Here is a 26,756-nt window from a genome sequence, read left to right as displayed (position 1 = left end):
GGGACACTGGAGCTCCGTGCAAAGCCTGCAGTCCTGTGTATGTCCAAAGCACTGGGATATATTTCCGAGTAAACTTGCTTAAGATCGAGCTTGCTAGGAAAGCACGTGCTCTGTACGGACTTGGCCCCGCTACTGTCAGGCTAGCCCCCGGCAATTCGCAATTGGCGAAGACGCTTCAGTCGCCCTGACAGCTGGTTTTTTTCTCGAAGGACGGGCAGGCGCTTCGCTTCTTGGGCTGTGGGCAAGTTTCGTATCCAGAACGGAACTTTAAAGTTCGCTAATACGACCCGGCCGGACGCATGTCGTGAGCACAGCCGCAGCGGTGACTAGGCAGGCGTCTGACGTCATCACTACCTGCCACGGCGCAGTCTCACCGCTAATCGTGTGACACCGCTACAGATACTTCCGCGGAGGAAACGAGTTCTGGGGCCAGTTACCGCGGTTCCAAGCGCCGAGCATTCTGTCTGGCCACGAAACGCGCCGGCCGGCGGCGACGGAGGACGCAGCAACGTTAATGGATGCAGCAGGCTATCGCCGCGCCGAGCTCTGAGAGAGGGCAGTCAGTGAGTCCCGGTCTCCAGATTCCTCCGCCTGCGGTATCGGTGCTGAGGCCGCGCCGCCGCCATTTTGGATGCCAGGCTCTAGCTACTGCCGCCGCCGCCTTCGCCGTAGGGATCCGGCCCGGTGAGTGCCGCGCGGGGAGAGAGGAGGGGCACTGCCAGGCAGGGTAGGTGTTGCTGCTGCTGCTTTTACTTCGGCGGTAGGATCCTGGGCCCGCCGCCGCCGCCCGGGGCAAGGCCCAGCCGCCGCCGCCTCCCGCCCCGCCTCCCGGGACGGACTGAGCCTTGGCCGCCGTGGGCCCGGGCGCTTTCCGGTCGGTGGGTGGGTCGGCTGGCTAAGGGGAGAGGCGCCGCTTCCTAGCGCAAGAAGGGAGCGCGCTACCGTGTTCCTTGAGGGTTGCTGCCGTCTGACTCGCCAGCTGGCTCGTGAGGCCTGGCGGGGCAGCTGCCCCTGCCGGAGCAGCCCTTCGCCCTCCCGGGCAAGAGGTGGCTGTTCCTCCGTCCGCTTCCCTTCTCCGCGCCGCCGCGTCCCGAGCAAAGGCCAGCCTAGGCGGCGCTCCTTAGCCCATGACTTCCCTTCCGCTATTCGAGGCGTTTTTCTCCTCGCCCGGCCAGTTCTGTCTCTGCTGTCGGCGGAAGTGCCTGTGGCCTCTTATGTTATAGACGAGGAGAGTCTTCTCCGGTTCACCCTGTACAGCTTGCCCGGGCCTCCGACGATCGGATCGGCTCCTATCCGAGGCCTGAAGAAAACAGACTCGACTCGCCCCTTGACAGGTCTTGTGAGCAAGGGGCTTAGGAACACCTCGTCGGGGAAAGAGACTGAGAGTCATTTCCGATTACGGCAGGGTCGACACTAGGAAAAGGCTCAAGGCTGTTGGATGTGGATTCCGACGCTTTGCAAAGAATGGCTGTTCAGTGAGCGCTGGGGAAAGGAAAGGCCAAGACCAGGGGTGGGTGCGGGGAAGTGAGAGGGCAGTCCAGCCAGCTGGCTCACCTGTCAACTTGACCTGAAGAAGCCATTGCAGTTCCTTTTCTTGCCCTCCTGTCGAGAGGGAAATATTTGTTTATTTTTATTTAACGAAAGTTTTATTCCATTTGATTGTAAGAATTTATAAGGGTCTTACAAATGAGATAAGCTGCTTTCCTACTGAGGTTAATGATTGTGAAGGAGTTATCTAGCAGTACTCTTGTAGATGAGTAACAGTTGGAAGAGGGTTACTCAACATCTGCAGACCTCCTGAAACTTAACTTTATTTTAATATGGATAGTCCTGCCCATATCTTTAGTTGCTGCAGCTTGATTGCCCAGTTTTCTGTCCCCTAGACTGGAACTCCTTGCAAGAAACCCTTTGTGACAATCTCTTTCTCTTCTCTTCAAACACTTCCTCAAAACACATTTTCACTTTGAAGCCTGTTGTTTAATGCCTTTGGTTTCACCTTCATAGTTGCAACATGGAGTATTTGCTCACATTTCTCCTTCATCTGCCATTTAAAATTTAGAAACTGTAAGCTCATATTGATGTGATTCTCTGCAAAGCATCATGTGGAATGATGGTGCTACCTTATAACTAATGATTAACAGAACCTGTCTGACAGAGGGCCTCTCTTTTATAAAATGTCTAACTAGTGTATGCTGAAAATCCTCTGTGTCTCTTGAAAGAAATTGTGACAATTGGGCAGAATTGTTACATTGACTAAGTTTGGTGTAGTTCAAAGATATATCATGAGATAGAAGATTTGCTTTTAAATAGTATTGCAGATGGAGTATGCTTGTCTTTTGTCTGAATACAGTGGTCTTTATCTTTGTTGAATTTCTGTTGGCTATGGGCAAGTGTCCAAAATTAGCCAGGTGCCTTTTGCACCTGACGATTGACCACTCGCAACCATGAGATATTTTATCTGCACAATCAGAATGAATTTCAGGAACCAAAATGCTTTTTCTGTGCAGCCTAAGCAGGAGCAACGTTAGTTAATTATTGTAGTTTGTCTTCACTTACCCCACCCCACTGACCTTGTCACAGTTGTGAAGAACATTCCTATGTTATGAATGGTCAGTGTCACCATTTAGAAAAAGATGTAGGAATAGGCCAATATGTATGTGGACTGCATCAAGTGACTTTTCTTCTTTAAGATCTCAAAGTTCTTAACCTACCGGTAGTTCAAGGTAGTCATCTGAACTAGCCAGGTGTTTCACTGATAATCACAATTAGTCCATCATTTGAAAAATAAGACTTTAGAGCCATCTTACCCTCAAATGGCAACTAGATATTCTGTTTTGGTGACTGTAGCCTTGGTTTAAGGAGCCCTTTGGCACCTAACTTACATATCATAGTTTCTAACACTGCTGTGAGCTTATTCTGGATGTTTTTGTATTTGTAGTACACTTTCTTTCCAGCAGTATGGTTGCACTTTCACTGTTTTTGTTAACAATGTCTGGCTGGTAATTCAGGGTGTACCTGCATTGAGGCGGTGAATTGCGTTCTGTGTCTCTCCTCCCAAACATAGTTAATAAACTTTACTTTGTGCATTGGCTTGCATGTTGACCATCTTATGGCAGAGTTGGATTTTAGGAGTAGTTGCAGGTGTTTTTGAACCAAAGACCTGTTTTTTATTGTTTCTTCAGCTTGGGCATCTTAGAGTTTTTTTGGGACCTGCAATCAGAAACTGTTTGAAATCTGAACAGTGCTGTCTTGAGACCTCTTGCTGCCTGAGGTAGATCTCAAATTTCTGTTCTGTAGGGCTAACCCTGTACCATTCAAACAGCAGTACAGCCTCCCTCTAGCTTTGGCCACTCCCATTATGCTGCCTGAAGTGCGCTGCTTCATCCTGCTATGTATCAGGGCCCACCCTCATTGTGAAAGTTCCGTTAAGAGTGTTGCTACTTTGAAAGAGTTCTTATATTTGGTTTATCTTGTGACTCATACCTTGGAGTACCTGAAGAGAGGTGGGGTCAACTTTAGTATAGCAAGATGAGCTTTAGGACAGCCTTGCATGTAACAACTCACCTGGTAGTCATAGGCAACCAGAAATTCCATCCTGGTGAGTGAATGCCACGTTAGACAGATAGCTATCAGAGCATTTCTTACTAAACATCTGTTTACCAGAGATTATTTTTAAAATGTCATAGTATGTTGGCTACTCTGGAAGGTTGTGATTCACTAAGAAGCTCTTCCAAAGCGTCTTAGTAGAAGTTAGATCATGAGTACTTCTGGATCTTAGAAGCAGCCTGAGAGCCTCCTTCTTAACTGGGAGCTTTGGATGGAGACTCAAGCTGGCTCATGAAACATGGAAGGAGCTGGCTCACTGTGGGTTGTGTGCTTGCTCTGATCCACCAGGATCCTCCTGTGTAATTATGGCAACAGCTTCCTTTCCTAAGGAATCCACACAGATTTGGCAGTAAGGTTGGAAGGCACAAGATGGAACAAGACTCTCTACCAGGCATGGGTCTACCCTGGTTAGCACTTGGGGAAAGGGAAATAATTCTGCTTCTCTGTCGCCAGAAGATCAGCCCTGGAAGTCTGGTCAGTCTCCATTATCCTGCAACACCTGCAGTTTGTGCTGTGGTTTATTTTCCATAAACCACCTTGGATACTCTGTGGAGGGACATAAATAATCTAATAACATGCATGAATGAATAATGGCATGGGGAAGGAATTCGGCTCAGTAGTGGAGCACCAGCTTGGCAAGTAGAAGGTGCCAGGGTCAATCTCCAGGTAGGGCTGGGAGAGACCCCCTACCTGAAAGCCTGGAGAACAACTGCTAGTCAGTGTTGACCGTTCTGAGCTTGATGGACCAGTGGTCTGACACAAACAGAAGGCAATTTACTATGTCGCTATGTTGGTGGCAAATGTAAATTGTGGAATGAAAGAATATATAACGGTAAATATTCCCTTAATGAGAAGCCTCCAGTTTGGAGACTGGTGGCTATAGAGAGCTTTGATGAGATCTCTCTGCCTGAACAGAGTCCTCTGCTTTCAACCAGCACATGGACCCATCTGTGAAGGGAGGCTGCAGACTTCTTGTCAACTTCATATTGTGTTGCGGGGGGCAGTGTTAGAGGAGTGTCTTGGGAAGCATGTTTGTTCTCAGTAGCAGAAAGGGAGGCTTTTGAAGAAGGGGAATCATTTTTGCATGTTGATTTGGAAGCAAAGTCCAGAAATATAGTTAATAGAATGAGGTTGGTTGGATAAATGTAAAATCACCCAGTAAACAGGATCGGGATAGGGGAACTATTTCTGCTAGCAGGAATGAAAACAGCCATTTGATCCCAAGAATGGGCTTGAGAGCACATTATTAGAGTTCAAGAAAACTTGACCCAGAGTCAGTCCCTACCTGGATGGTTTGGAACTCCATGGAATCAGTTAATCTGTAGGTGACTGCCTGCTTGCTGCAGATGCTGCTGAAGGGAAGCCCTGCCCTGGGCTCCACCTATGGCATGTGGACATATGCGGTTAGGCTTTCTTGGTGATGGTGGAGGCCCCTTGGTTATGAGACTCTTCTCCATGGACTCAGCCGATGGCCTCCTTTTTCTCTTCAGGCAACAGTTCAGAACAATATGGCTTGAGCCATGCATTTTTCAGATGTTTTCCCTCTGTGTGTGCCTTGGATTTTTATATTGCTGCTGCAATATTAGGATTTATGATGGTGGTTCAGTGGTTTGAACATTTTGTTTTGGGATGGAAAAGTGGGAAATCAATGTTAAAGGAAAAAAATTAATGCTGAAGTTTTCAAATAATAATAATAATAATGCCCCATTCATCCAGCTGGGTTTCCAACGCATATAAAAACATAAGATGTCAAGCATTAAAAACTTCCCGATACAGGGCTGTCTTCATAAGTGAAAGGTTCATCAGAGACCATGTCTTTCACCCACCTGCTGACTACAGTTTCCTTGACAGGTAGGACTGTTCAGCCTACCAAAGAGAGGCAGTTCAGAATACCTTGGAAGATGGTGGCCATCCAGCTTCTGCTTTAAAACCTTCTGGGGCTGGTGTGTGTAGTAATAGGTCTCCTCCATCCATCTGCAAGAGGTTGTACTAGGATGATTTGTGAGGTCCCCTTCCAGCTCTGTAGCTAGCAGCAGCAGCATGACCTGAAAGGCATGTGTCCTTCTTTTGTTTCTCCTACTTGACAGCCACCTGTGGATGTGAGGAGGCCCTTACAAAATCAGCTTGGGAAACGAATGGGCTGGCACAAGTGGATTTCACAAGCAATAAGAGAGAACTTGCAGTGGTTTCTGTAGCTGGTTGAACATCTAACCACATTTTGTAGTTTTTATGAAATGCATCAGTCAAAAATGTAGGCATCTACAGATGCTGAGTGCTCAGTCTAGAGCTGCGTAATTTAGAATTTCTGTCCGTTATTTATTGCACAACCCTTAACAAATGAAGTCTCCGAATGGATTGGTGTAGTCACAGTTTGAATGCTCAACTAAAAGAGAGCCACAGCCCACTGTAATGTGACTTGTACTGATGAAGCGCCTTTAGAAGAGGCCTTGAGTTGGGCTACCTAGCTTCTTCCCACGGTTTTAAATAACAGCATAGACTTTTCCTGGGTTTCATCGTTTGGGCTCAGTGGCTACCTGTTGGGCCTGCAAGTGCATTTGGAATCAGCTCTGGGTTCGGTCACATGTGAGAAGCAGCAGCAGTGCTGGTGTCCATTGAGTGCTGGGCTCAGTTTTTAGGCAACCACTGGGCTGGGAGTATACTGGAAGTAGTCTGCTTAAGGCTGTACTGGGAAAGTGGGGGAGGGGATGTCCCACCCTTCTGGAACTGTCCCACTCAGGCTCCGCTGTCCTTGCTTTGAAAAAGCCTGAGAAACAGCCATAATGAAGAGCCTGAAAGGGGCAGAGCTGTCTGGACGAAAAGGACTTGAATGAAACCCTGATTGTCTCCATCAGGTCCTCAGGAGTAAGATGTCACGTCGGCATGAAAATTGTCTTCACAATGTTAATGACACTTGCTTGCTCATGTTTAGCTGTGCTAATTGAAACTTAGGTTTGCATGTTTGACTGGTCTAAAAATGTGTCCACTCTGTAAGTATTATTACATCATGGTAACAGTAAACTTGGATATGATTTACTTTGTATGAGATGTATTTACAGACACATGCATTTTAAATTCCAAAGAACGATACAGTTGTACCTTGGTTTTCGAACAGAATCCGTTCCGTTTGACTTCCAAAAACGTTCAAAAACTGAGGCACGGCTTCTGATTGGCTGCAGGAGCTTCCTGCACTCAGTTGGAAGCCGCATAAGTCGCATTGGATGTTTGGCTTCCAAAGAAGTTTGTAAATTAGAACACTTCTGTATTTGCGCGTTCGGGAGCCAAAACGTTTGAGTCACAAGGCATTTGAGAACCAACTGTACAATATCAGAATGACCATTCTCATTCGTAAAAGTAATGTACATATTAGTATTATGCAGTAGTGTATGCTGGGCCTTGAAAATAATACTTTTTCCTCCTGACTTGTGGATAATTTATTTCAGTTTGTTTGGCAGATAAACAGACCAGAGTAGCAGAGAGTGACCCATGCATTGGGGCCAAAGGCTGCTTTGAAATATAATGGGAGTTTCCTTTAGTTGAAAAGCAAATCCAGAGTGAAGTAGAATATTTGGGTTTGAGCCAGAGGTGTTCCTGTGGTTTGCTAGATCCTGTAAATAAGCCTTCACCTTGGGGCGGGCAGATTCAGATGCTTTTATGGCTGCATAATATGGTTTGCTTCAATCTCAGGTTTGTTTTCACAAGCAGGGCTTAATCCAAGGCTCAGGAAGGTTGTGTAGGGTCGCTGATTAATCTAGGACTTTTGCCTTATTTGAAGATGGCAGAAGGAGGGAGGAGGCTCCTATCTGTGCTGGTATGCAAATTTAGGCAGAAATTCCTGGTGATTAGGGACCAGCCACAGAAAGAAAGAAACAGTTTCTTGGGTTTGGCATGAGAGGTGAGCTGTGTGTGTTGTAAAGAGCACATGCAGTCAGTTTATCACCAGCCTTAGTCTGCCACCCATTCCACCATGCAGTAGTGGAGACAGAGCTGCAGCGAATACATCATTACATACCTTGGCAACAGAGCCATATATCTTTCCTTACTACAGATATCTTAAGCCACTTGGCAGGGAAGACAGACTTTTTGAGGCTGAAGTATTCTGGAGTCCCAGCTGTGGCAGAGATAGCTGACTTGGGATAAACACCATGGATTGAACCATAGAGAGTTCTGTCAGTATAACCAATGCCAGCTTGGAGACCCTACCAGCCTCTCTCTGCGGTTTCTCATGGGGTACTGTTTTAAAGACTTAACTGCTGAGGTTTAATTCCCTGCTCACTATCTCTCCCTCCCCCCATTATCTTTTTTCTCAGAGGATGCCAGCCCCCATCAGACTCCGGGAGCTGATCCGGACCATCCGGACAGCACGGACCCAGGCAGAAGAAAGGGAGATGATCCAAAAAGAATGTGCTGCCATCCGATCGTCTTTCCGAGAAGAGGACAACACTTACCGCTGCCGGAATGTGGCCAAGTTGCTCTACATGCACATGTTGGGCTACCCTGCACACTTTGGACAGGTAGGCCCTCTTCTTTTCATCAGTAGTGGCAGCAGCCCTTTTGCAAATTCCTAGCTTTGGATGTTTGGGGGAGGCTCATTATGCTGGCAAAGTGCCTTCAGAGTTGCAACCTGTAGGAAACTGCACAGTTGTCTTCCTCTTGCTGCGTATTACTAACTCAAGTTCTTTCTTAGGCTGGAAATCCTTTGTGGAAGAGAAATATTTTCATGTGCCTCACAGAAACCTAAGGAGGAGCATATCACAATCCTCGTGGTTTTATTCCATCATTTTATTGTAGCAAAGGATATATTTTGTGATCTTTAAAGTGTCCAAGCCATTCCTTAACTTTTCCCAAGAGCTGTTCTACTCTGTTTTGTTGCCAGGGAGTTAATCTCATGGCATTAACTTTTGCTTTCTAAGTTGCTTGTAAATTGACTGGTGTGTGTGGTGTGATAGAAGGTTCACAGGAAGACTTATGAGAGGTTTTAGTTTCCAGATGCTGGTTCTGCATGTGATGAGCAGAAGTTTCATGATGGAGCTCTCCAGCCACACTGCATGTCTCTTTCATAGTGCATCATCCCTCTGTTGGGAATTAAAACCAATGGGCCATTCAATCCTCTGGGCTCTGTGCAAGGGCACAAGGCTAGGGGGACAAAGGGATAATGGGCAGCTCTGCTATGGGTAGGGAAGGTGTGGCTGTGTTCTTGCTTCTTTTTTTTTTAATAAAATTTTTATTTGGTTTTCTGCTTTTATAGAAACAAAACACACACAAAAAAAGACAAAAGACAAAGACATGTATAAAATCAGCAAATCCCGGTTTCATAACCTTGTTCCCTGACTTCCCCCCACCTCCCCTCGTGCATCCCAGTTTCAAGATTATATCAGCAAGTTGGTATTTCTCCTCTTAAGCATCTTATTTATCTTATTACTTCTTTTATAATAAAAAATGATTTTCCTAAGTTGGACTTAAGTTCTCTTCCATCGATTTTCATTTTATCTTAATTAAGAGTCATATTGACCAAACCTAAAAGTCTTAAGAGTTTTTAAGAATCTCCTCTTCCCTCCCTCCCATCCCCGGTTTATGTCCCTTCCAAATAAAAATCCAAATTCGAGATTCTCAGCCTGGGTTCCTCACGTCCGAGGCTTTCAAGTCTCTTTCAGTCCCTCTCCGCCTGTCCTGTTGGTAGTCCTTTATGTCAGTCGTCGGGTCTGGAAAAAGTTCTTTCACCATCAAAGTATATCCTCTTCCCACAAGGAGATTCAAAAGTAACTGCTGAAAAATTTCCACAAAGCCTGTATCTTCAAAATCAAAGTCCAAACGGAGGCCCCAACCATATTTCTTTATTTTAAATTCCTGTATTCCATTTTGTCCCGGAACCTCCTCCTTCTTCTTCTGTGTCTTTCGCAGACTTGTGGTGGGTATGTTCCCAGCGTCTCCTTGCTTGTGTTCCACAGATGTCAGCTTTTGGTTGTTGCTTCCCAAGATTACTTCTTCTTTTTCTTGTTGTTTAGTCTCTTCCACCTCTGTAGATATTGTTTCCCATTCAGCTGTGGATTCTTTCTCATTCAGGTCCTCAATACAAAGAGCAGAGTTGCCTGTTCCCAAGGTCATAGTCACAAGTTGTTTATTCATGGCCAAGCTCTGCTCTTGTAAGATTCCCACCAATTGAAACATCCTTTCGATTTCCACTAGTAACTTTCCTTCCACAGCCATTGTATCCATTGTAGTTTCACAAAATTCCCCCTAGGGGGAATCTGGTTACTTATTAGCTTTTTCACCAACAATCCTTTAACTAATTATTATTACTTTGTTTCCAACAGCTTTGACTCAATTGTAACTCGCCTTAGTCCAGAGGGATCTTAAATAGCAATTTTTCCACTTTAAACCGCCCGTTTGGCAGCTTTGACAGCTGTCAAACTCCGCAGCTCTTACACAGGCAGAAAGGCAGGACGTTCCCGAGCCCGGGAGGGGGGGTTGTTTAAAACAAAAAGAAGGTTTCCAAAACTCCACTCTCCAGCCCAAAATTTTCTTTAGCTAAATCTTGAAAGTTAGTGTCCTTTTTAACTCACCCCACCAAGGGTAGGCTCTCCAGCTTAGCTCTTGTGTCGTTGCTTAGATCGTCTGCAAGGGGGGGGTGCGGACTTCCTTTTAGCACACCCCCCGGTCGTCTCAAATTCACAGGATAATATTCTTAAAGTCCAATTCCGTCTTACTCACGGGTGATTCTTTCGATCCAAATTTCAAGGAAGGAAGTCAGCGCTCTCTGGTCATGGCTCGCGGCTTCGCTCCACCGAGGTAGCGATCGACTCTCAGTGCCACGCCACCCCCGTATCCCCTCCGCAGCCTTTAAAAAGGCTCTTCGCGAATCAGGGGGGGGCGCTTAAGGCACCCGCCGAGTCTTCAGTCCGCAGGCTTCCGCGCCTGCGTTTTTTAAGGGTCCCCGCGTCGCCGGCGCGGCAAAGACCCGTCCTCGGTAGGGCCGATTCCCTCCGCAGCTCGGAGGGAATCCGCCATTTCCAGATCGCGTCAACCCGGAAGTCCTGTGTTCTTGCTTCTTTGCCATGTTTCTGGGCCATTCATTTGAGAACTGGAAAGGCAACCAGACCAGCAAAAGGCCCTTCCTGAGCCCAAGCTACCAAGTAAAAAGGCCTGAAAGAGTGGGCCGTGGGAAAAGCGTGGCTTGTTTCTCTTGCTCCAGCTGAAATGGGATATATTGGTGTCAAAGTTGCTCCTCCTCTGCTCAGCTAGATCAAGGGAGCAGTTCACCCAGATCAGGTTACTGAACTGAGCTCTGCATGTAGGAAGCAGTCAGGCATTTGAACAGGCTGTGTACAGGTAGAAACCTTTCTCCTTTCCCTCCAAGCCTGAAGTGCTGCTGCTGTGCCTTGTCTGCCTTGCAAAGCATGATGGAGAGTTCGTTCAGAACACCAGGAAGGCCTAGGGGGTGGGCCACAAGCTCTTGGCATAATTGCCTCTTCTTCAGCAGATGTGTTTTTCTGCTAGACCTCATACAGGAGTTTCATAGAATTGTAGAGTTGGAAAGGACCCTGAGGATCATCTCGTCCAACTCCCTTCAGTGCAGGAATATGCAACTATCCCATATGGAGATAGGAACTTGTGACCTTTGTGTTACTAGCACCATACTCTAACCAACTGAGCTTATCAACCTAACCTGAAACTTTAGCCTAAGCTGGGTGCTGCGTGATTGGGAAATAACTGGATTTAGAAAGCAGAACGAATGGATTATTTAAAAGCAGCTTTGCCATTGCTCTTCTGCAGTTGTAAAGACTGGACAGATCTGTATAGATTCATGCTGTGGTGCTGAAGAGATTGTGAGTGAAGCATTATCTTGCCATCATTTCCCCACCAGCCTTAATTACAGGCAAACTTAGACCAGCACCAACATTCTTCCTACAGACAGCCCCAAGGCTAATTGGGACTTGCTTTTAGCAAGGATTTGCGAGCAAAGTCAAACCTTGATTTTAAATCACATTGAAATATTTCAGATCCTGTGAGGCATTTAGCTGCCACAGAAGTGCTCAGTTTTAGGGTCCATTTCATTCTCATGGCTGAACCCATGAACTGAAGGGGATTTAAGTAATGGTGTGTCTGAGCATTGTAGTAACTGTGCTGAGCCCTGGTTGAACCCTCAGGTTTCATTACAGACTCAGTTGTCCACAGCTACAGTTCATTCTTTTCTTTCAACCTTTCTCATCTGGCACCCCTCACAACCCGAAGCCAAAAATTGTTGCCACCAGGTTTTTAACACCCACCACTGTCTTTCCTGCAGGAAAAGCAAGTGGGAATATCCTGGCTAAGGCACTGCTGGACAGAGGTGCTCTGAGCTCCTCCACCCAGCACCTGCTGCCACCTCCACCCCCTGCAAGAAAGGCCACTTATTTGGTCACTGCTCAGGGTGCCTCCAGCCAGCAGCAGCCACTGCCAAGGAAGCTTCATGCTGGTCTCTCCTCAGGGGAGTGCAGGAGAGCAGCTTGCCAGCTTGGTGCTTGGAGGTGAGATGTGCTCGACACCTTGACAGTGAAGCAACCCAACAACTGTCAGTCTTCTTTCCAGCCTCAGAGTCATGGAGGGAGTTGGTAGTAAGGCTAATCAATCACCAGGATGAGGTAGCACAGTTGCCATGGTGAGTGTGACAAAAATGTTGGAAGCATTGGGGAGAGTCACTCCCTCTGGCTTCTCTGCCCCCTCTTGCAGTTGGAGTGCCTCAAACTGATTGCCTCTCAGAAATTCACGGACAAACGCATTGGTTACCTTGGAGCCATGTTGCTGCTGGATGAGAGGCAGGACGTCCACCTTCTCATGACCAACTGCATCAAGAAGTAAGGCCTTTTTCATTTCTAGAGTGGGAAGAGAGCTATTCTGCAAAGGTGGACCTGCTGGCAGGGCTTGGAATATTCTTGTTGAGCCTTGAAGTTCAGCACACCTTAGTCATGCACCCTCCTCTGAGGATCGCAGCCAGAAAGTGGTGGTGGAGGTTTAGGAAGGCAGGTAATAAGCTGCTTGCCTTGTAGAGCTGAAGCTACCTTCTATGGGAGCAGTTAAGATGCACCACCATGCTGCAGATAGCTCTCATCCTTGTTGCTGTGTGTCTCTGGACCTGGATCTGGAGAGCTATGGAAGGCATCTGGGTGGGAGTATCTGTAATATGACTTCAGTAGACACTTAAGTCATTTTTTTTTTTCTGGTGTTGTAGAGATGCCACTGAACTTGTGGGGCATTTGACCACAGATGAGTTAGTGTGGTGGACACAGTTGCGTTGTCATTGACTGAGACAAGTGTTGGTTGTTCTTTGTTCCTTGGAAAGCATTCTAGCCCATTGCTATCCCCAGGGTTATCTGATACGCTGTCAGCTTGAGGCCGACTGCTTTGTATCTGGGAGTGCCTTATCCCAGCCATTCCTTGCATTGCTGCTTTCTCTCTCTTCCAGTGACCTTAATCACAGCACACAGTATGTGCAAGGCCTGGCACTCTGCACCCTGGGCTGCATGGGCTCCTCTGAAATGTGTCGTGACCTAGCCGGGGAGGTGGAGAAGCTCCTGAAAACCTCCAATTCTTACTTGAGGAAAAAGGTATTTATTTATTTATTGGACAAAGGTACAACTTTAGGAGACCCCCTCCCCAAAAGGAGGGGGAGTCCTCTAGATCTGTTGAACTGTAAGCTCTTCCCTTTTCTTACATTAAGATTGTGCTTTGCTTCCTCTCAAATGTCAGCAGGAAGTTGCACTGCCCAGATCTTTGCAAGGAGTTTTTGACTGGCCTTTGGCAGAGGGTGGTCTCTTTGTGCCCACAGTTAAGACTTACCAGGACTAGAGTTAAAATGCAAATAAAGTACATAGTGTTTCTCTTGAGAGAGATCCCCTTTTAGGGGTCTCTGTGTAGAGGGCTGCCTGCACATCTGCTGACCACTCCCCCTTCCACCCCCCAATTCTTCCATAGGCAGCCCTGTGTGCTGTTCACGTCATCAGGAAGGTGCCTGAGCTCATGGAAATGTTCCTGCCAGCCACAAAGAACCTGCTGAATGAGAAGAATCATGGTAAGGCCTGCTGTGGCAAGGGAAGGCCAAGGCACTATGTATTTTTGGGGTGGACTAAAGAAATATGAGGACCTGAAGGGCTACGATAAGAAAGCTTGGGCAGTTTGGAATGGCATAGAAATCCTCATGTAGATAAATGCCATGTGCATCAAGGCCAGGAGCCAAGCATACTTTTTGTGTTTCTATGCTCTGAAACTCAGTTCTGGTGGACTCATTGCTTGCACCCTCCTTCCCTTAGAACCGTGGAAGCTACCTTTCACTGAGTTGGCCCACTGGGCCACCTATCTCAGGTGACTAACTAGGTTTGGAACAGGGAGCTTTCCCAGTCCTACCTAATGGTGGCAGGGATTGAACCTGGGACACCTTCCACTGAGGTACTTTTGGTCAGGGGAATGAAGGGAGTGAAGGAAGCCAGATCCCATAACAGGGAGTGCAGTCAAGCTCAGGAAGGGAGGGGAGTGGGGTTAATGGAAGGAGACTCTTGACTGCTCGGTCAGAACAAAACCTCACCTATTCCAGTATCCTGTTCTCACAGTGGCCAGCCTGGTGCCACAAGCAGGACAAGGGCACAACATTGCATTCTTAGCAACTGGTATTTAGAGGCATAACCCCTCTGAAGTAGTAACAGTATCCAGCAGTGGGCTTGCAAGCCTTATGGGCTTGGCCCTTTGAGGTATCTTGTGAGCTAGTGAGTTCCAGCCTGCTGCAGTGTGTGTTGTTGGCATGAAGGAGGCATTAACGTGGGCAATGGGGGGAGCCGGCTTCAGCCTACTCTGCAGCATCTGCCTTGCTTGCATTTTGGCTGTGGGGTTGAAGGAGAGAGGCGTCTGAGGCTCCCTTTGCCACCAAGCTTTGCTCATGTTTCTACAGGCTACAGAGCTCAGTTCAGTGCTGCCTTTGGAGGGGTCTAAAGAGTTCCTTGCAGCTTATCCTTTTATCAGCAGTTTCTCATAGGGAAAAGTAAAAAGGCCTGGCTGCTTTGGCCTAGGATTGAAGTCTCTCTGCTTTTTCATCCACAACCACTTCTGGCTTCCATACAGAGGTTTATCTTGTGTATTGAGGATCCTGGCCCAGAAGTGCTGAGGCTCAGAGGGCAGGTTGCTGGTTAGAAGCTGCCAAGCTGCTGCCTTAAAAGCTTGCAGTCTCTCATAGTCCATCTTCAGCTGTGGCGAGTCCTTGGTGATGGCCATGTAAAGCATAGGCTCCTTCTTCTCTTTTCCTGGCAGGTGTTCTTCACACCTCTGTGGTCCTCCTTACGGAAATGTGTGAGAGAAGCCCAGACATGCTAGCCCATTTTAGAAAGGTAAGTCCTTGTTGACTTGTCACCCTATTGCATGTGCCCCTCTGGGCAGAGTTTTGAGGCAGCTTGGCTCCTACCTTTGAGGGACTGACGTGGGTGTCAGTTTCCAGTCGCTGATGGGTTGGCCTTGCAGGAGAGAAGCATGTGTCCTTCCTTGGCAAAATATCCATTTGGTTGAATGGAAGCCCTGCAGCTGGGAAGCCCCTGTGCTTATGCCAGGGTATGTCTTTTCTACCCTTCCTGTGGAACTGAGTGGCAGGGTGGTGCACTTGGGCCAGGCCACTCCAGCTGCTGCTCTTGCGGAGCACATTCTGTTTTCTCCATTTTATAAAGTGATACCACCTCAGCAATGATTTGAGGGGAGGGAGCCGAAAATTCCTCAAAACCTGAGCAAAGCAGGAGCCGCTGCTTCTCCAGCTGCTTAGCCATGGAGAGGGCCACCTCTGCTTGCCAGCCTGCCTCCCATTGTTGGGGCTGTGCGTGGAGAACTGTTGCCCAACACAGAAGGGACCTGGCCAGGGAGGTAGATGAAGCTGTCGGTCCAGCTGGGGAGAGTTGAGTGCAGTTGTGCTTCAGGTGTTGTTGTCCTGGTTACCCTTCCTGCCCTTTGTTTTGCCGCTGCTGCTGGTGGAGGTGGATGAGGTGGTTGATGTTGTGAGCTGTTGCTCCTCTCCCTAACGCCTGCTTCATCTCTTCTGTCCCTTTTGTCTGTTTGGAATCCTGCTGTGGTGGGTTAGAATGAAAAGGTAAGAGTCACTCACTTTTTCTTCCTCCCCTATGCCCCCCATGCATGCTTTCATTGAGCCTGTTGAGGTTTGTGCCAATCCATCGCTTACTGCACTAATACTGCAGCTTGACTAATTGTGTTTGTAGTTGAGTTTATTAATGCCCTGATTAAACCTAATGCCTAAGGCAACCATGGATCTTTGTTACAGTCCTCTTGAAACTCAGGTGGTTCTGCTACAGTTGGATGGATCTTTGAGGGATGTGAGGGGGGTTTGCATCTGTGCTGTTCATGGTGGGTGTTTTCCATTGGCTTGGTACAAGGCTTCTATAAGGTGTGGGACGGGTAGTAAGCAGAGAAGGTGGAAGAGTGAACCGCCCCTGTTCAGAGCAATTTGCCTTCATGCTATGGGCAGCTGTTGAAGGCAGAGATACTCCTCTTCCTTCCCTACTTGCTTCTGCTTGGCTGGAGACTGATCTCTACAGCTGTTTCTGCTCCCCCATGCTTGTCCCATCATCACTGGTTATGACTTGTGCATGGTTAGAGCAAAATAATGGTGGGTATGGGAAGCCTCAGTGACATGACTAAGCAGGGTTCCAAGCGATGAGATATTGCAATGAGATTGAGCAAGATCTCTGTCTTCCTAAAAGATTGTCTAAAGTTTGTATATTTGGCCAGCTGCCATATCTTAGCAGAGTCTTTCATTTTACAAAGGCCCTTTCGCTCTCTGCCCCTCAACTTGAGGCACTGAGAAGGAAATCCTCTTTGGGGCTTTATCCTGTCTTGGCACCAAGTTAAAGTTGTTAACCAATTTAAAATTATTGGGTTGTAGCCAATGCTAGAGGAGACCCATTGAAATTAATTGACATGATTAAAGTAAGTTGGTTGATTTCAGTGAGTGGACCAAGAATAGGACTTGGATAAACAACCCATTTAGGTATAATGCATCCATTTAGCAGTTTTTAAATTATGCCAAATATTTACAATTCTTACTAACGTGCTCAAAACAGCAAATGGTGCAGAAGTAGAGGGATAGGCTGAGAGTGAAATAGTGGAGGCCTCTGGTGGATTCAGAGTTGACCTGGGATTTTGTGTCAGGCTTGGTTGCTTCATCCAAACAGAGCCTCTCCCCTCGGGGAACCACATCAGCATTCTAAGCTTGGAGACTTCCCTCTTATTCCTGCCACGCCCACATGCCTCTTTGCGGCCACATAAGTGAGCACCAAGAGCAGGGGGATGTCTGCTGGTGTGCTTTCTACTAACCACAGAAGGTTAGTAGGGTTGTAAAAGGAGACAGGCAAGGGAAAGAACCTACAGGGTTCTGGAAGTTGTATGGTTGACTGTTAGAGCCTGGCTGTAAGTGGATCAGGACAAAGAGGAACTATATAGTTTCATCTTCCTGTTTTCCTCAATGATCAACCAGAGTGGGAATCCCACACATAAGCATGTGATAGGCAGCAGCCCTCTCTCCCATTCATATTCTGCAGCATAAGGTATTCAGAGGCACACTATATCTGATACTGGAGGCAGCTTCAGCCAGTGGGAGCCAGGCCAAAGCCATTTGCTTCCTGTTAGTAGTTTGAGGCATCAGTTGCCCACCAGACTACTCATATGTATATTGCAGCATGGCTGTGTAGGGCCAGCAGGCTTATTTGGCTCTGTGCTGTGGAAAGGTCAGTGAGGTTGGGCTGAGCAGCAATGAGAGCCCCTTCAGCTCTCACCTGCAGATGGTGAATCTAATACCCTTTTTTCCTGTGAGAGACTCCTCCTTGGACCCCTTCTTCATGTCAGGTACAACAGCAGGGCTGTAGATCAGATGGCTGATGGCTCTTTGTCCTCTGCAGCTTGTGCCCCAGCTAGTCCGTATCCTGAAGAACCTCATCATGTCTGGTTATTCCCCCGAGCATGATGTTTCTGGAATCAGCGACCCCTTCCTGCAGGTAAGGGCTTTGGGGCCAGGCCATAGCTGTCAACTTACAGATTTGAAAATAAGGGACCAGCAGCCTTGAAAATAAGGGACCAACAGCCAAAATAAGGGACCTGCAGCCTCACCTGTTCCAGGCGCTCCAGTCTTCCTGTCCTCCTGCAGTCTGGTCAAACTCATGCTGGGTAGCTTCGAGAACACTGTCCAACCAACTTTGTAACCAGAGGTTCAACTGAATAGATCACATGCACCACAAGGCCTATGCAGCCTCAACTTAAGATGGCCCCCCGGCCTGGCTTTGCACTGCAAAGTTTGCAGCAGCACGTGCAACAAAATGGTGTCCAGCATTCAAAAAACCCCTCAGCTTGCATTAACTAGCCACACACAAGGCATGCAAGCTCCACCCCCCAGTCGTTCTTAGACTTCTTATTGGGTGAGCAACACAGCTATGCAACACAGTTGGAGCCTTCCTCCTCCCTGGCCGGCAGGGAGGGAGGGAGAGGAGCTGCTTCCTTTGAAATTTAAGGGTCATCCATCAATAAGGGACAGCAGCGGGACATGGCGCTGGAATAAGGGACTGTCCCTTCAAATAAGGGACACTTCACAGCTATGGGCCAGGCACGTGCTGGGCAGGGAGAGGAGTGAATGTTGGCCAGGGAATGGAGGCCCCCCCCCAGCCTCCTCCCTCAAGTATGAAGAGGATCATGCAGTGACTGACTTCAAGACCCAGAGCCTTCTGGGTCCATTGTAGCTCAAAAGGAGAACTTTGTCCTTTTCAGGTGCGAATCCTACGATTGCTGAGAATTCTAGGCCGAAATGATGATGACTCAAGTGAAGCTATGAATGACATCCTTGCCCAGGTGAGGGGTGCAGCCTGCCAAATCATTGTTGGGAGGTGGAAGGGAAGGTGGTGCATTGGTCTAGAGGCAGGAAGCTAGAAAGTGAGATTGTCTGTCTTGTGTTCCAGGTGGCCACGAATACTGAAACGAGTAAAAATGTGGGAAATGCCATTCTTTACGAAACCGTCTTAACTATCATGGACATCAAGTCTGAGAGTGGCCTGCGAGTACGTAATCTTGGGTTTGTGGGATCCTAGGAGAGACACTGAGCAAAACAAAGCTTTGTGGCCCATCATAGTTTCTCCAGCCATAGCCAAGCATTCCCATGGGGGCCTGACCTCTAAATGATGTTTGAGTCAGATGAAAGCAGCTCAGGGCTCTTGCATGGAAGCAGACCAGCTGACAAGGAAGAACCTGGGTCACTGAGGTTGCTCATAGATCCAATCCCCTTTGGGAGTTTTTTGGCTGGAGAGTGAAAAGTATCAACAAGTAGATGTTCCTGACCCATGTCTCTCTGCTTGTCTCTTTCTAGGTGTTGGCCATTAACATCTTAGGCCGATTCTTGCTCAATAATGACAAAAATATCAGGTAGGTCAGAGTACAGGTCCAGGATGGAAAACATGTTATGGTTGGAGCAGGCACAGCTTTCTCCAGGTCTCTTGTAGCAATATTGGTTGTTTTTGAGGCGTGGCCAGGGCAGCCATTGCAGGTGAAGTGGTCAGTCCTTTCTACTGCCTGGGTCTGTACTGCCGCAACCATATGCACCATGTGAAATTCTGGGCTCTCTTTTCCACATCCTATTAGTCTAGCAGGCTACCTGGCTAGAATTGGTTCTGAGAGAAATTCATTTTCACTTCCCAGGTGCTCTGATACAGATGAGAGGGTTAGAATCCATTGCCTGGAGGTTTGCATTGGCTGCCCTTGCAAGTCACTCAACCTGCTTGCTCCATCTCCCTTGGTTGCCTGGCTGTGCTGTCTTCAAAAGCCTTCTAGTGTGCTGTAACACAGAACAGCTGCCATAGTCTAAAGCAACAGGTCTCTTTTTTCAGATATGTAGCTTTAACATCCTTGTTGAAGACTGTGCAGACTGACCACAATGCTGTACAGCGGCACAGAAGCACCATTGTGGACTGCCTAAAAGATCTGGACGTCTCCATCAAACGGTGAGTCAGATTGGTATGCTAGGACTGTGGGTCGAGGTGGCCCAACCATCTAGGATTCATTCTCTGTCACCCCTCACCTGTCTCCTCTGCCTGCCACTGTGAGCCAGAAGCTACTTATGAGGCATTGTTGTTTAAAGCATGGTCCCTTTCCCCACAGGGAACTCCCTTATGACTGTCCAAGTTGGTAACCATCACTGCTTCTTGTGGGAGTAAATATCATCATTTAAGTATACACTGTGTGAAGTACTTTCTTTTGTCTATCCTGAATCATCTAACATTCAGTTTCATTGGATAACCCAATTTGGTTCTAGCGTGAGAGAAGGAGAAAAAATACTGCCCTGTCCACTTTCTCCACACCATGCATCATTTTATATAGCTCGTGTCATCTTGCTGTCATCCCTAATACTTATTCCCGCCTAAAGTAACCTACTTGCTAGCTTTAAAGGGTTTGGGTCTGCAACCAAGAAGCTTGCTTCTCCTTGCAAACTCCTGCTCTGTCTTACTACTTGTTTTTGAACTTGGCCACCCCTTAGGTTTCATACTGGGACCCTGGAGTGATGAGAGGTGGGAGCCTTCTGGCTTGGCTGGTGCTGTTGTAGGATGAAGCCTAAGAGTGATCCATCAACAGAGCGCCTGGCGCAATGATGACACTCAAGCAGCTGACAAAGCACGTTTGTGGCCTCTGGAAAGCTCCTTGGGGTGATGGGGGGACTTGTCTGTATAGGGGCTGCAAATGTGTAGGCTCTTGGTGGTGCTCAGGCCCAGGTCAGCAGAGCGGCATCCCTTCCTCTCCCCTTCCTCTGAATCTCTTCTTCTCCCCTTCTCCAGACGGGCGATGGAGCTGAGCTTTGCTCTCGTGAATGGGAACAACATCCGGGGAATGATGAAGGAACTACTGTATTTCCTGGATTCCTGTGAGCCAGAGTTCAAGGCGGACTGTGCCTCGGGAATATTTCTTGCAGCAGAGAAGTAAGAAATCCAAATAATTTGTGTTTGTTTCATCCTTTGTGGCCCTCTTCCTCCCCCCCCCCCTGCTCTGCAGTCACAACTTCGGGAGGCCACAACTCATTCCCACTTGCTGCTCACAGCTACAGCTGGGGAGGAGCATTTTCAGGCTGGACCCATCTCTGCCAATGCTAGTCCTTCTGGTAATGCTACCTGGATACCATCACCCTGTGAGCCAAACGGCGGTAGTGGTCCTGTCACTCGCCCCTGGTGGAATGCAGGGATTTAGCTTCAGCCTCTCTCCTGTGCAGTCAAGCTACGCAGTTGACTAATCCATGTCTGGAAAACCAAAACGGCCGTACATTTGGGAACTGAAGGAACATTTGGAGAAGGAATGTCCTCACAGCTTTGCATCTACTGTGTTTTTCAGATATGCTCCTTCTAAGCGCTGGCACATAGACACAATCATGCGAGTCTTGACAACGGTGAGTGCTGACCTTGTCTGTTGTTCCTGTATCCCCAAACAGTTGTTCTGAGCCTTAGGACCTGTCAGTTCTGTGTGTCCCAAGAGCCACCAATGGAGGTGGTGGACTTACCCAGGGGTTCTTGTTTGGTGGGATTTTTACATAGTTCTGTAACTCTTGAGGACTGACTGCTGCAATGTATTTTGCATGGGGTTGCCTCTGAAAATGAGGTGGGAGCTTACACTACAAGTGCAGGCTGCTTCTGCTGCTGCTGACTTAATGAATGAAGGACGAGGCTGCATTAGTTCTAGGGGCTCCCTGAGTTCTTCTGGGCCCAATTCGCGGTGCTGGTGCTTCAGGTTAAAATCACCCTTTAAAGCAATGGCAGCCCAGGACCAGCCTCTATAAAGACTGTCTTCTGATCAAACCTTGCTCTATTGATCCTTGACACATGAAGGAAAGTCATTGGCAGCCAGGAGTGGGGGTTTTGCCACAATTCTTTCTGGCCTGATCACCAGAGGGAAGTCAAGAGTAGCTCATCCCCACTTAGGGCTCGCCAAAGATTTGCAAGAGTTGTAGCCTTTGGAAGCTGGTTTGATTTGGGGGGGGGAGGGGGTCTTGCCAAATATGCAATGGTGGTGCAGTTAATTGTAGCTTTAAATCTTACTGCATTTTTATGTAAGCCATCTTTACCCTAAGAAAAGTGGTATATAAAAAAACTAATTGACTACAGCAGTGTCTAGAAATCCGCTTTTGAGTACCATTCCCTGGCTTTCTTGGATGATGATAAATAATAACTTAGTAGTATTGTTATTATTTATTCCCCACCCATCTGGCTGAGTTACCCCAGTCACTCTGGGCAGCTCCCAACAGAATTAAAAGCACAATAAAACATAAAGTGGATGGCTTGTAAACCTCTCTCTGGGTCCTCTTTCCAGGCAGGGAGTTATGTTCGTGACGATGCTGTACCCAACCTTATCCAGCTAATCACCAACAGCATGGAGATGCATGCTTACACTGTGCAGAGACTCTACAAAGCCATCATGGGTGACTATTCCCAAGTAAGTCCCCAGAGTGATGCTGGTGGTGGGTTGGGTTGCAGGGGAGAGGGAGGGAGGCATTGTGTCAATGAACCTGTTACTTTGGGAAAGAAGATGGCATTGCTGAGTTCACCTGTCCTCCTTCTCCTTGGTAGCAGCCCATGGTGCAGGTAGCTTCCTGGTGTATAGGAGAGTATGGAGACCTCTTGGTGTCTGGTCAGTGTGAGGAGGAGGAGCCAATCCAGGTAGGCCTACTGAAAGGGATAAAGATTTTACTTGACCTCTGGTGAAGTTTTCTCCCATCTGTCTCATGGCCCATCCTTCTTACCTCTGCCTTTTGGCTTGCTCAGGTCACGGAGGATGAAGTCCTTGATGTATTGGAAAGTGTCCTAGTCTCCAACATGTCTGTGTCTGTCACACGAGGCTATGCCCTCACTGCCATCATGAAGCTGTCCACTCGGTTCACTTGCACTGTCAAGTGAGTATTTTCAGGGGTGGGGCAGGGGGGCTCTGCCTATACTGCTTGATCTTTATTGCAGTCCTTGAAATAATCAGGAGATAACTGGATCCCATTGCTTGCTGCTGTGTAAGCTTCATGAACCCTTACTTTGTGGATCTTAACCAGCACCCCCCCCCAAAAAAAAAACTAACCACATGCATATTTCCATGTTATCTCATCCTGAGAAGGAAGTGCCTGGTGAGGGGTCCAGCTGTACTTCTGTGTTACAGAAGCCAGGCATTGCCACTAGTCCAAGGAGACATAGTTGATTCCCAAGGACCCCAAAGGCTAGGCCAAGACACACATAGCTGCTACAGTTGCAGAGCTGGTAGAAGTACTTGCTTCCTGCTAAGCCGCAGCCCCTGCCCTGCTGCCACTTGTCACCATTTCTTTCCTACATCTCTAGCCGCATTAAGAAAGTGGTGTCCATATACGGCAGCAGCATTGATGTGGAGCTCCAGCAGAGGGCAGTGGAGTACAATGCCTTGTTCAAGAAGTACGATCACATGAGGTGAGTGTTAGAGGACACTGCTGTCCCCATGCCTTTTGACCTTCAGCCTGGTGGGTTGGAAACCTGCAGGGTTGCAGTAGTATCAGTATCACCACCTTAAAAACATATGGTGGTAAATTAAGAAGTGGGTCCCAACCCTGAAGAAGGTGAAGACCTCTTGGTGTCTGGTTAGTGTGAGGAGGAGACCTCTGCCTGGCTTGACACCTGTTGGTGAACATTTCACAAGAGCTACCAGGGGACAGTGCTGATTGCAACCAACCATTTCTAGTACGTGACCTCTATAGGCCCCAAACCATTAGCCCCATAGAAGAAACATCATAGAGACTCTTACATTGGTTCATGTGACTGGGGGAAGCTACTGGTTGTCTCAGCTGGACCTATTTGCATAGCAAAAATAGAGGACTTGAACTGACTAAAAATAGATTGCCTCTGACATTGACTGGTTGGGAGCTCACTCCCTCTCTACACCAGATCTGAGGAGTAACCCTGTTCCTCCTAGCCTGTGAGTTGCCCAGGAGATAACCGCCTTGCCACTTTGCAGGTCAGCCCTGCTTGAGAGAATGCCAGTTATGGAGAAACTGACCACCAATGGCCCCACAGATGTCACTCAACCCAATGGGGAGGCAGAGCCAACAGTGCTGGAGACCAAACCTCCCCCTTCTGGCCTCCAGCCCACCAGCCAGGTAAGAGAAGGTGCTGCCAGTGCAAAACTCAAGATAGCTATTCCTCCCTCCCTTCCTGCAAACAAGAGAGCAACATTGCATGGGGTTGCTGCTTTCTTAGACAGCATCAAAGACTCCTTTGGGAACTGTTGCTTTGCAGCCCACAGCTGGCTGCAGGAGCAATTGTGGAGCCCCCACAGGAACAGGAGGCAGCTTTCTCTGCTGCCCCCCTTCAGAAGCTAATGTTGCTCAGGGAGGTTTTGAGACTAGATGGCTTCCTTGGCTAAGTGCCTTTAACAGTCTGATTTGGTGTTTCCTACCAGGCAAACGACTTGCTGGACCTGTTGGGAGGTAATGACATCACTCCCATCATTTCAACAGCCCCTCCAAATAAACCAGCTTCTGCTGGTGGGGAGCTGCTGGATCTCCTGGGGGATCTCAACCCAACAGGTGAGGTGCTGGACATGTGGAAGTGAGATTCAAGGGTGTGGGGAAGAAACTGGGCAAGATCTCTTACTTGTTGGAGGCACTGGCACTGGTCCTTGCCTTGAAGAACTTCAGCCTAACCCTGCCCTTTCTTTCATAACTGCTTCTGTAGGACCTCCAGCTCCTGCCCCACAGATATCGCAACCCCCATTTCTGTTGGACGGACTGTCTTCGCAACCCATCTTCAATGACATAACTGCTGGTAGGACTGTAGAACCTCGCTGTTTGAGCAGCGGCTGAGGTGGGCGGGGAATGTGTACTATAGACTTTGTAAGGGCCAGTTGGAGAGGGCACCTTCCAGGACTCTGACCAGTACTGCATCTCCACAGGCATTCCCCCAATCACGGCCTACAACAAAAATGGATTGAAGATTGACTTTGCCTTTGAACGCTCAAACACCAACCCCAGCGTCACCGTGATCACAATACAGGCCTCCAACAGCACCGAGCTGGACATGACAGACTTTGTTTTCCAGGCTGCGGTACCAAAGGTGAGGCTGGTCTTTGGGGCAGGAGCATCTGCTTTGGTGGCCTCCTAGCTGCAGTGGGACAGACAGTGTTTCCAGGCAGACTTCCAAGCTCCTGTGGCTGGCTGGGCTCCAAAACTGTAGATGGACCCTTAGGACCAGCCCTTTGCCTTTGATATGGTCATAAGTGTCTTGCTGTGGCAGGAAAAAGGAGCACATTCTGATGAGAGGCAGAGGGCTAGGTGCTGTGCATCATTTTTCACTGTACTTGGAGTTGAGCCTGAGCTTTGGGCCTCCTGCAGCAGCAGCAGTAGTTGCAGCAGAAAAACCAGGTGAAAGTGTGCCCCCTTCTTCCTTTTGTTTGCCTCCCTCCAGACATTCCAGCTGCAGCTCCTGTCTCCCAGTAGCAGCGTCATCCCAGCATTTAATACAGGGACCATCACACAAGTCATTAAAGTCCTGAACCCCCAGAAGGTGAGCAAATGAGCAAGTGAGTGACCTACTGCCATGTTCAGCATGGAGGCTGAAGGAGCAGCTGGGCTGGGAGTGGTGCCCAGCCTCTGAGTGCTTGATGGTACAGGTCATGCATTGGTTCTGAAGGCCTCTAGTTGTGGCTGTTCTGTTTGGTGGGGGGGGCATTGAACCCTCAGGGGCAGGATCTTAACAGCTGTGTGGTACTTTTAGCTTCATAGTCCTGCTGGATGAACTCTGTGCCTTTTGGCACCCATTTAACTGAACGAAATTGAGGTGGTTCCACTGCAGCTTCTGCAAGAGTGATCCCCTCACCCCTCCTGCCCAGATCTTCTTCACCTCTCCTTGTTTCATCCCGTTTGTAGCAACAGCTCCGCATGCGGATCAAGCTGACATATAATCACAAGGGCTCAGCAATGCAGGACCTGGCAGAAGTCAACAACTTTCCCACTCAGTCCTGGCAGTGAGCTCTGGCCCCACCCTCCTCACCCCACCTGGTTGGCCGAAGGAACGCTGGGCAGAGCGCTGTGACTCCAGAAATCCCCCCACTTGCACCATGGCCAGGGGAGCTGACGAGAGCAGCGGCTGCTGCAGAGCAGGAGGACTGGCCTTGCTCACCTTGATGAAGCATATCTCTTAAGACACTTGCTGGCTCGCTCTCTCTTCTCTCCTCTCCTGGCTGCTGAGCCACACTTGCCACAGAAGCCACATTCCCCTTGTTTTGGAAGGGGGGGAGGGGAGGTGCACTGTGGCATGTGCGACTGTTTCTCCCCGCCTGCCATCTTCTCTCCTCCGGTGGGCGTGGGCGAGTGAGTGAGTGAAGCGAGTTTTGTTTCGGCTCCTTGCTAGCCGGGTTACCACCTTCAGGCACTTTTCATCCAGAGTTCATGTTGGAAATGTATTCCAAGGATGCTGGTGACCCTTTCTCCTTGGAGTTCCCTGACGTGGGGGGCCTTTTCTACGCTTGACTGCACACCCCGAGGGCAGTGGCTTGAGTCTGAGAAGGGGATGGATAGGTGGACCTGCTGTTCTGGACAGAAGCTCTGCTTTGGAGGATTCAGTGGTGGAGGCAGCAACGTCAAGCCCTCTTTGGCCAGTGCCTCCCTCTCAGAAAGCATCATGATGGACGAGACTGGCTGCTCCCTCCAGCAAGTCGCTCTTCAGTGTGCCCCCACCCCAAATCTTGGAACTCCTCTTGTCTGATCCTTGGCTGTCAGCTGTGGTAGGTGGGTAGAAAGGAAATGTGTGTTGCTTAAAGATGGAAAGGGGGGGCACCATTTGCCTGCAGAAAGACTCATCTCAAGACTCCACTGCAAAGCTGCTTTCCCCCCTCAGCCCTTTTCATTTCCTGAGTCTGTCAGAGTCCTGGATTCCATTTGAATTCGTTCTCCTCCTGGGACGTTTGTGTTGTATCTGTAATATTGGCACTGAAAATAAAGACCATGCGGTTTAATGAGACCTTTCCTGCTTTTAGTAGCTGGTTTTGCAGCTCCTTGCATAGACGTTGAGCAGAGGACATTCCTGTTTTTGAAGGCCAAGATTCCAAAGTATGACAAGTCCCTAAGAGAGAAGTTTTTAGGGCAGAGGTCAGTGGGTTAGGGGGGCATGTGT

The 26,756-nt window shown here is 48.4% G+C and overlaps 1 protein-coding gene across 2 annotated transcripts; it reads left to right on the top strand.

Moving 5' to 3' along the window:
• Positions 1-384: 384 nt before the first annotated feature.
• AP1G1 (adaptor related protein complex 1 subunit gamma 1) lies at positions 385-26,603 on the top strand. Of its 2 annotated transcripts, none has more exons than XM_082230904.1 (23): positions 385-727; positions 7,914-8,117; positions 12,313-12,437; positions 13,046-13,187; positions 13,555-13,651; positions 14,878-14,954; positions 17,520-17,615; positions 18,379-18,459; positions 18,567-18,665; positions 18,971-19,026; positions 19,488-19,601; positions 20,430-20,570; positions 20,977-21,031; positions 21,949-22,071; positions 22,206-22,295; positions 22,401-22,528; positions 22,956-23,060; positions 23,602-23,743; positions 24,046-24,172; positions 24,321-24,410; positions 24,538-24,698; positions 25,050-25,148; positions 25,511-26,603. In XM_082230904.1, the coding sequence occupies exons 2-23, from the start codon at positions 7,917-7,919 to the stop codon at positions 25,610-25,612; spliced, it is 2,451 nt and encodes an 816-aa protein (XP_082087030.1). In that variant the 5' UTR covers positions 385-727; positions 7,914-7,916; the 3' UTR covers positions 25,613-26,603. The 2 variants fall into 2 exon arrangements, with proteins under 2 accessions (XP_082087030.1, XP_082087029.1); XM_082230903.1 differs by having other exon boundaries at positions 386-684.
• Positions 26,604-26,756: the final 153 nt, after the last annotated feature.

The sequence above is a fragment of the Podarcis vaucheri genome, assembly GCF_965113315.1.
Source record: "Podarcis vaucheri genome assembly, chromosome: 7".
In the NCBI taxonomy this organism is placed as follows: domain Eukaryota; kingdom Metazoa; phylum Chordata; class Lepidosauria; order Squamata; family Lacertidae; genus Podarcis; species Podarcis vaucheri.
The sequence above is the reverse complement of the archived record's forward strand: the minus strand, read 5'-3'. Positions and strand labels throughout refer to the sequence as shown.

Coding starts and splice junctions, on each gene's coding strand:
- AP1G1 (XM_082230904.1), top strand. CDS start 7,917: ATGCCAGCCCCCATCAGACTCCGGGAGCTGATCCGGACCATCCGGACA. Junction 13,652..14,877: donor GCTGAATGAGAAGAATCATG/GTAAGGCCTGCT, acceptor TTTTCCTGGCAG/GTGTTCTTCACACCTCTGTG. Junction 25,149..25,510: donor AAGTCCTGAACCCCCAGAAG/GTGAGCAAATGA, acceptor TCCCGTTTGTAG/CAACAGCTCCGCATGCGGAT.